Source organism: Rhagoletis pomonella, unplaced genomic scaffold (genome assembly GCF_013731165.1).
Source record: "Rhagoletis pomonella isolate Grant_MI unplaced genomic scaffold, Rhpom_1.0 Rhpom_scaffold_00002, whole genome shotgun sequence".
In the NCBI taxonomy this organism is placed as follows: Eukaryota; Metazoa; Arthropoda; class Insecta; order Diptera; family Tephritidae; genus Rhagoletis; species Rhagoletis pomonella.
Genome location: NW_023458556.1, coordinates 80,684,569 through 80,694,617, shown reverse-complemented (window position 1 = coordinate 80,694,617; position 10,049 = coordinate 80,684,569). Strand labels below are relative to the sequence as shown.

The 10,049-nt window shown below is 34.6% G+C and overlaps 1 protein-coding gene across 1 annotated transcript in view; it reads left to right on the top strand.

The window, feature by feature from the left end:
• The first annotated feature begins 5,398 nt into the window (after positions 1 to 5,398).
• The window catches only part of LOC118734103 (indole-3-acetaldehyde oxidase-like), a 76,764-nt gene continuing 72,113 nt past the window's right edge, over positions 5,399 to 10,049 (top strand). Inside the window, exons 1-3 of the mRNA XM_036463810.1 lie at positions 5,399 to 5,897; positions 5,969 to 6,141; positions 6,221 to 6,958. Coding sequence (XP_036319703.1) covers positions 5,858 to 5,897; positions 5,969 to 6,141; positions 6,221 to 6,958 — 951 coding nt within the window. The 5' untranslated portion in view covers positions 5,399 to 5,857. The remainder of the gene's footprint in view (positions 5,898 to 5,968; positions 6,142 to 6,220; positions 6,959 to 10,049) is intronic.

The window sequence follows — 10,049 nt, the reverse complement described above, 5'->3', positions numbered from 1 at the left end:
CAGCGAAATACTCTACGCTTGTAAATATAGTTTGTAAAAGCATTTTTAGATGCATTGCGATTTGCACTTCAATATATAAATTTTGGGTAGCCTTGATTTAGTTCGTTAGCTCTCGACTAAGCGGCTATTCGGTTAGTCGACTTGTGGACTAGCAAATTTTTGGCGGTTGATAGTTGAATAGGAATTATTCGATTAACCACTCGCATTCGACTAACCGTTCACTATCGAGTGTTCTGAAAATCGATTAACCTAAATTGCTAACACATTTAGTGGTAGTGAAAAAAAATCTGAGTCCCACTACTTTTAGTGGCATTAGAAAAAAATAAGACTCCCTATATTCAATATTAGTGGTACTTGAAATTTAGTGCACTACGCCCATGTCTGCCAGCAGCTATTCAGGCGCTTTCTTCTATCTGTGTTAGATCTCAAGTAGTGGATGAATGTAGGAGAGAGCTGGCCTAAATTTCTGATCAATACGAGATTACCCTAATATGGATCCCGGGACATAGGGGCATCTACGGAAGGAAGTTTCCAGAAGTGTCACGGCAACGACTTCAACCTGGGAATGGTGCAAAAAAATGTGCCGCGAATGGATTACATCAAAAATGACGGAAAAGGAAAAAGCCAGAAATAACAACTATTTTTACTCAAAAAGAAGGTTTCTCCTGGTGTTGTTGTTTGCATAGACGGAACACATGTACATATCATGGGACCGGAGGAACACGTTCGCCACTTATTCGTGAACAGGAAAGGATATTTTAGCTTGGATGTTTACTTTCAAGAAGATTTTGTAGTCGCTAAATACGATGGGATCGTTTATTTTGCTCTACAATCAAAAATTCTTGAGAAATTCAAGAAAATCTGGAAAAAAAGGGGAAAAATATAAAATTTTCACTTTTAATGCTTAAAATTTATTGTTTAGAATTTGTTTTTATCAACTAAAGATACCCAGGATCGTAGGCCATTCAAAGAGCTTTAAAACTAAGAAATAATTTAGTTGAATCGGTGTCAAGATACGAGCGAATTTCTAAAACGGTGTTTTCTTTTCAACATTTTTGATGTCGGTCAAATGTGTTCGGCGTGAAGGCTTTTAATTTTTCGTCACTTTAGGTTTAAAATTTGTTTTCGTCATGTCGTTGTGAAAAACTGAAAGCAGTTCAATCTTCTACTTCGATCTTGTCGGACGCCTCCAATTTATATTCAGTTTTCCTTTGGTAATATAATTAAAAATGATCTCTGCAAAACGATCCCACAAAAGCAATGGAAAATTGTGGCTTCTTAAGTGTACCCGAAAGCTTATCACGGAAATGTCAGAACTAACAAATAAAGAAGTTTTACAGGAATTCTTGTACCACATTAGTTTAGGGCAGACGATAATTGACAGTGCCAACAATATTGCAGACTCATTACTTCAGTATTATCATGACCCGAACTCTTTGTTGCTGAAGCGGAATATTGTGCAAAAAATTGAAAATCTCTATGAAGAATACGCAAGTGTGAGGAAAAGCCCGTATTTAAATTATACGGCAACTCTGAAAACAAGACACGAGTTTATGAATAAATTACACGCAATGTTCATCATGCACGTGAAGCCAACAAGGAAATTCTAGAAACTAAATTTAGAATGTAAGAAAGGCTGAAAACGGGGGTAAAAATATTCACAGTAAACTGTTTGAGAAGAAGAATTACATACATATATGTATATAGATAAAATCGTAATAAATCATTTTTTTCATGTATTTTCTTTACGTCTGTTAATTTTGTCTGCAAGTTCCCTATCCTGATAAGATACGTCTACACCTTGTGATGATTTCCAAGCATAGAAACTTGAAACTTACCCCCAGAGTCGGTTTCATGAGTCATTTAACCCGTTACCCGGAACATTAATATTTTTACCATTAGCACCGTTTTAGAAATTTGCTCGTTTCTTGATACCGATTAAACCAAATTATACCGATGTTTTTTAGTTTTAAAGCTCTTTGAATGGCCTACGATCCTGAGTATCTTTGGTTGATAAAAACAAATTCTAAACAATACATTTTAAGCATTAAAAGTAATATTTTATATTTTTTCCTCTTTTTCCAGATTTTCTTGAATTTCTCAAGAATTTTTGATTGTTTTTTCCAGATTTTCTTGAATTTCTCAAGAATTTTATAAATGATCCCATCGTGTTCAGCGACCTCGAAAGCATATCGTCGCTTGTTAAAAGATTGATTTCTTAAAAACGCGAAGATAGATTTTCTCTAAAGTCTCTGAAAATGTTACTAGTTCACAAAATTCTTAAATTATTTAATTTTTAATGTTTATTGTTAATTAGTTTTGAGTTTATGAAGGATTTTCTTTAGTAAAATTTTGTTGTGAGCGTCATTTGTTCACAATTTAGCAGCCACTTTTTATGAAATACGACAAAATGTGATCAACATTTCTACTAAATTAACGACACTTTTTACTCAATATCTCGGAAACTAAAGGAGATATCCAAAACTGTAGAGCGCCATTTTTAAGATATTGATTAGTTTAATATGACTGCATCACAAACTAAATTTTTATTAAATTATCGAAAAAATTGTTTCAATATCTCGGAAACTAAAGGCGATATCTAAAAACTGATAACACCAATCGAAATACCTTATTTCCAAATATATAACTGCATCTAGAACTAAAAGTCGTCAAAATTGCGCTTACGATAATCTCTTACCCAGGCGACGATATGTTTAGCCTATTTGCGCGTAAATTTTCCACAAAATCTACCCTTGCCATCTTCTTGAACACGCTGTTAAATATTTGAGCCCGAAATTGTACAAAACTGAGACTCACATCGCGTTAATATTTGAATTTCGCAACTAGACTTGGTAAGGTGCGTTTTTACAAGAAATCGAAAGTTTTTAGCATCAGCCTCAAAAAAGTAACGACATCGAGTAAAAGTGGGTCAGTCTAGTGTCTATCGTAAGTGCGTGTTGCGCGTTATACAATATTGGATTACACTAGAAAGCCGATTGGGAAGATCCGACAGTACCTCGAAAAGCTGCAGTTTAAATTTTAATGAAAATGTTGGTAATTATTTGGCGTCAGATATAAGAAATAGAATAATGCAATGTTTGAATGAATACAAATTTTAATTTTCCTTATATAACAGAATTCATTTTATTTTATTTTTTTTTTTGTTTCCCTTAAAATCTGCAAAAACCTAAATTTAATTCAATCAATTTCAGTTTCATTTATCTTAAAATCTACACAACAAAGCGTTAAATTCAATCACATTGAGTTTCATTTATCTTAAAAACTACAAACAATAACATTAAATTCAATCACATTCAGTTTTATTTTTCTGAAAAAATATTTTAAAAAAATCAATTCAGTCGCATGTTAATTCGTCTTAAAAATTATACTAAATAATTGGCCAATTGTCATTTTAAGTACATATCGCACACCAAATCAAAAACCGTCACAACTCAAAAAATCCTATATGTTCAGGAGAGCCAAAAAACTGTTGTTGCTGCGCAATCGACGCAAGCAAAACTAAAACAGTTTTAGTAGTATTTTTCCACTTAAAGAAGATAGTGATGAAAAAGAAATTTTCGCGGACGTTGGGTATACGGTTTGTGAACTGTTTTATGGAAAAAAATAAATTTTCAGTTGTGCCTTTTTTTTATTTAGGGTGCGATATATTCACCGAAGGCGAATTTATATAAGGTGGTGTTATTAGCTCAGCTGATTTTGTATATGTCGAGCCCTAACCGCCAAAATAACGTAAGCGACATTTTTTTCAAAATTTTATTTTGGATGCAGAAATATTCCTAAAGCATCTAGATGCATTTCCGCATCAAAAATAAAATTTCGAAAAAAATGTCGCTTACGTTATTTTGGCGGTTAGGGCTCGATGTGTTTCGCCGCACGGCTTCTGATATCAAATTGAAAAATTTTGTTTGAATTTCTACACACACTCTTACAGATTTTGACAGTTTATGCCGCCAAAACAAAAACAAAATACATGTAAATTTTTGTTTTTGTACTCCTGCTATCACCTTATATTAATTCGCCTTGTATTCACCACTTCATTCAAGCTAGGAAAGCTGTTTCTTGAGAATTTCAAGCGTTGCTTGGTTCATTTCTTTTTTTATCTGCCTTTCTTCCACAAATATTTTGTATTTCTTTTTTTATTTCTAGACCTTCCTTCAACACTTGAAGTTTCTCTTTTTTTAAACCTTTCATGTCTTTCAGAATATAATTTTTTCTTCTAATATTTTGTCAATACTTTGAAGAGTTGACAGCACAGTTTGCGTTGAAGTTTGTGTTTGGGGCACATGAACATTTGTGTTTTCCGTTCTTGGTCTTTTTTTGTGTGGCTGCTCTGCTCTTAGCTGCTGTTTACTTCCCCCTTGTTGTGATACCTCCTTTTGCTGATTTGGTGCAGGTATTCTCTTGCTCCTCAGCAGTGTCTTTCTCAGGTAGGACAGTACGGCTGACTTCCAAAACGTATCAATACAATGTTTGGAAACTGTTATACTGCGATATTCAAACTGTTTCTATATGCAGAGTTGCGACACATTGCAACCATATACATTGCATATTTTAAATATTCAATATAGCAATGAATTAAGATAGAAAAATTTAATCTTACCCTTCGACGTCGGCCATTGTTTACTTCGAAATGTCATCAAAGTATCAATTAGCTTAGCGAGTCGCAGTTTGCTTTCTGTATACGCATCGATAACTTTTACGATACATTTTGGGACATGCCACATCGTCAAAAATTACACATTTGCATTTAGGAATGCGTCACTTTGTATAGTTGCTTTGCAACTGACATTTTGGAACTCAGCCTACTTTGTACTAGCTCAAACACTTCTGACGAGTCCCCGCCAAAGATGACATCTTCCGGATTAACCGACAGATTCATTTGATGTGCGTGTTTGCGGACCGTAGCTATTTAATTCTTCTGATACATCTTTCCATATACCTTCAGTGGTTGCCTTTGTTTCTCCAAAAGCGCGCATACCAGGTGGAATTGATGGATTTATCTCCACGTTCTGTATTAGCGCTTCAACCTGTTGTTTCGTTGTAATTGTCACCATTTTGACGTCTACAAACATAAGGAAACATTATATAAGTTAGAAAATATATGTATATGTCCATAAATTATTAGAAATTTAATGATAAATTATACTCACTTTAAATTTTATCTCGAATATTCCCTTAGAATATTTAACTGCACAGCAACCACAAAAATGCAATTGCCACGATGCACACTTTGTGGCAACTTCAGTTGAGAGTTGAGAGTTGCCATCGATAATATCGTTTCGGCAGCTGGCAACGCAACTGAAGTTCGGTTGCTAACGATAATCGACCCATTAATTTATTTCGGAATTATTTTGCTATCTGGACGCGTGTAAATGTCGTTTAATGAAACGTGAAATGGCTTGCGTGTTGCTTAGCGAATGCTGCAGCAATTATAGCCGCAGCAACCAGCTTCAGACTGCCTCACTTGTAATAAGGTATTACCACTATGTATACGTACATACATATGTATGTGCATACATATTCATTGCTCTCTGCAGCACCTTAATAGTTAAACTTTTAATGATCGGACTAACACCTGTCGAAGTGGACTGGACTAAACGTCGAAACGAATAGTTTTTAGTACAGTGATAGACGGCAAACCGTTAAGTCCGCAATTTAAGGTCGGTGAATGTAATATAGATTTCTTTGTGCTTAAGACGTGTGGTAATCAATTTAAAAAATTAAAATTCTAAAAGCAAATGTGTCACATATTTACACACATACATATGAACGTATATATGCAATAGAAAAATAGTTTTTCAACCTTTTTAAATTAAAAAATATAAATCGGAGCAAAATGACCACGGAATTTGTTATCAACGGCACTCCCTACACTGGTAAATATAAACTAATATAACACAAATATGGATATGTAATTGGATAGCAATTAAAGTGTTTTGAGTTTTAGTAAATTTGACTAATTTTCCACCCGACATCACATTGAATACCTATATTCGAGAACATGCACAGCTAACGGCAACTAAATTCATGTGTTTAGAGGGCGGTTGTGGTGCTTGCGTTTGTGCGGTCAAGGGTAAACATCCCGTTAGCGGTGAAACACGTACATGGAGCGTCAATTCAGTAAGTTTGCAAAACCGAGTACATACGTATGTATGTATGCATGGGTACTTATTCAAAATCATATTTATCTTGTTTAAAGTGCTTAACCCTTTTGAACACCTGCGCTGGTTGGGAGATCATAACAGATGAAGGTATTGGGAATAAACATATTGGCTACCATCCCATTCAAAAACGGTTAGCCAAGATGAACGGCACCCAATGTGGCTTCTGCTCGCCTGGTTTTGTTATGAATATGTATGCCTTACTTGAGTCAAAGGGTGGAAAAGTGACAATGGCGGAAGTGGAGAATGCATTTGGCGGCAACATTTGTCGCTGCACTGGTTATCGTCCGATATTAGATGCGATGAAATCCTTTGCCGTTGATAGTACGATTGACGTACCGGAGCAATGTAGGGATATTGAAGATTTTGAATTTATCAGTTGTCCAAAGACAGGATTGCAATGTGCTGGTAGCTGCCATAAGCCCCTAACCTCTTTGGTCTACGCAGACGGCACGCAGTGGTTTTGGCCCCGATCACTCTCTGAGCTGTTTGATGCATTATCCAAAATAGGAAACGACGAGTTCATGTTGGTCGCCGGCAATACAGCTCATGGCGTGTATCGACGTTCGCTGGAGCTAAAGCATTATATTGACGTGAACGCCGTCTCTGAGCTAAAACAGCACGCAATTACTAATGACAAATTAACACTGGGTGGGAACCTTAGTTTAACTGAAGCGATGGAAATATTCCTAGTGGCCGCTGAGAATTCTGGTTTCGAGTACTGCCAACAATTGTGGCAACATTTCGATCTAATCGCGAATGTGCCAGTTCGTAACGTAAGTACTTTTTGTGTTTTGTTTGTGAAATTTTTATTTTTGTGTCTAACAATTGACGATAATTTAAAGTCTGAGATAAGACAACACTTCGCAGCTTATTGAACACCCATACCACTCTTGTTGAAGTGTTGAGTATAGTTGATAAATATGTATGAATATATGTACAAAAATACATAAGCGTACAGGCCCGGCCTTAACCATTTATGCGCCCCATTTCATTTCACGTCATAATTAAACCCATTAATTCTCGAAGAAAATTAAAATCAATCCGGAACGGTTAAATAATGATTATTAATCCTAATGGTTATTAATTAGTTCATGTTAAAAAAAAACTGTTTAATGATTAAAAACTATAGTTTGTGCTTTACTAATGATCACTAATTGACTACATTTAAAAATAATCATGATATTTTTCCAGTCAATAAAAAAGTCGAAAAAATTAATATTTTGAAAAAATTATTTGCGTTACATATATAGTCAGTGTTGCCATTTTGGTGCTTTTGGAGCTAGATATAGCTCTTTGCTTTTCTATTTAGCTTCAAAAATTGGGCTTAAGCTCCTGGCTCTTTTTTAGCTCGTTTCAAAATTATCTAGCACTTATTTAGCTCCAAAAAGTTTTAGTTGTATTTGGTATTACAGTGAAAGCCGCTTAATTACCTCCCGAAAAATGTTAGTTTTTTGAGGTACTTAGGCGGGTTGGGTACTTAAAAGAACCCGCTTAAGTACCCGCATCGGGGTACATAACATAACATAATTATTGATGTAGTTACATCTTCTTGTTAAGTTGGATATATCATTTGGGACCAAATTCAATATGATATTGTTTGCCACTTATGTGTATTTATTAGTTTTTAAGATTTTTCAATCAATTAAAATACAGTTCATTCCCTAACAAATACCATATAAACCTAAGCTTAAGATTTTGTAGAACACTTAAAAAAAATTATCAAAATTTAAAAAATTTTTCTCAGAAGTGTTTTTGAGTATGTATACAGTTTCATAGCCCATTCAATTTCAGTGTAATAATGTGCAAGTTTATAGTGACTAAAAATTACCGTTGATTTTTTAGATTTTTTACCGACGGTGTATAGCGCTGCCACTGAATTTCAAAATATGTAAATATTTTAAGGAATTTTAAAAGAGCACTTAAAATGGGAAAATTATAAGTAAAATGGTAAATGGGACAGGAAAAATTTAGGTACTTAGGCGGGTTGGGTAAATAAGCGGGAGGTACTTAAAAGAGGAATTTTCTTCAGATTACATTAAAAAAATTACGGCGCCCAAAAATGTTGGTTACTTAAGCGGGTTAGGTACTTAAGCGGGGTTCACTGTGTATTAAAATTAAAACTCTGAAATTGCATTGTATAAGTGTTGGCTATTCTTGATACCTTCATGTTATTTTGTTTCGATTAATGCTTAGAAACGTTCCATTCCGAATGCAAATGGCGCGTAAGCAAAGAGAAAATAGGCAAGTAAGTCTTTGCAAATTTACTTGGAAAAAGTGTAGCTTTGGTGTGAAATAGAAGTATAAGCTTTTTTGCAATATGTTTATTTGTAAATGCATACGAAGCATATTTAATTGATGAAAACATAAATTGTTTTTAAATTGAATGTTTACATCAATCTCATAGTAGTATTATTTTAATGTTGAGTCTTTTTGCAGTTTTTATACAGCTAAATAGCACATAAATGACGTAATTCACGTAGATATATAAATATTACGTTAATATTTCGTTTAAAATGCCAGATCTCCTGCGAATACTTTAGAATTTATAAAAGGAATTTCACTACTAACTGCCTAGTTTACGTACGTTTCTACTACCATTTTCGCAACAAGGGATTGCATTCTTTGCCTTTCTCTACTCTTCGTAAATGCAACCGTTTGTAAGGGAGTGTCAAACCGCGGCTGTCAATAATTATCTAACCTTGTATTATTGAATCATGACCGTGCAGTAATTAGATCTCCGATAAACTCAGACGGTGTATTCTCTCTCATAAAAAAAAATAAATTACTAATTTCAAAATGCAGTGGAAAACATACATCTGTATCCACGGGAAAATACCATAAAAGGGCTAACTATAATATGAATAAGCTGCCGTAACTGACTCAGAAAATGAACGAAAACTCTGTCAAATGCATAAGCAACGTAGCGTAGACTTTTAGGTGGCTATATTTTACTTACATGAGTTCAGTGTTGCCACATTTATTTAGATATAACAATAGCCACTATCAAGCAGTTTGTTGTAGATCACACAATTATAGTAACCTAGAAACGCCGAAGAACTGTTCACCTTGCGAAACTTTCAGGATAACCTGGTGTTTCTGTAAAAGGAAACGCTTACGGCCCACTTCCTAATGTGGAACCAGAACCTCTTTTGACCTGTGTTACATGTAGGACTGAAACGAAAAAGTTACCAAGTTGAAAAATAAGTTACCAAATTACCAAATATGATAAATAAAGAAAGAAATTACCAATTTCGGTAAAAAAAAATACAATGCGGCAACACTGCATGTGTTACATATATACATACATACGTACGAGGACAAACAGCTGATTCTCAGTGATTTTGACAGAATCAGCTGTTTTGGCGACGTCATAGTAGAGAAGACAGCAGTAGTGATGTGCTGAGTCAATACTTTTAAGTACCCAATACTCTCGATACTCGGTACCGAAACATTTAGGTTTCGAATAAAAGCGCACATAGGCCAAAAATATGGAAAAAACACCTAACAAAACCCGAATGTAAGAGCCAATAGAGCTTTTTTACAAGCTTTTATTTAACTTCACTTGTATGTATGTATGTATGTATGTCCTGGAACTTTGCAGTCAATATTTAACAAACTTCCCGATGAGCTACAGACTTGAAACTTCAAACTTAGCTCAGAACTCGAGGACAATACAATTTAAAAGATGTTTTAATCCGCTAGGTGGCGCAGGAGTCGAGATATTTGTAAAACCCGCATTTATGGTCTGATTTGGTTCGTATTTAGAACATTTATTACGTATATGAAAAGAAATTAATCCGAAAAAAATTTTGCCGATAGGTGGCGCAGGAGTCGAGATATTTGGAAAACCCGTATTTATGATCC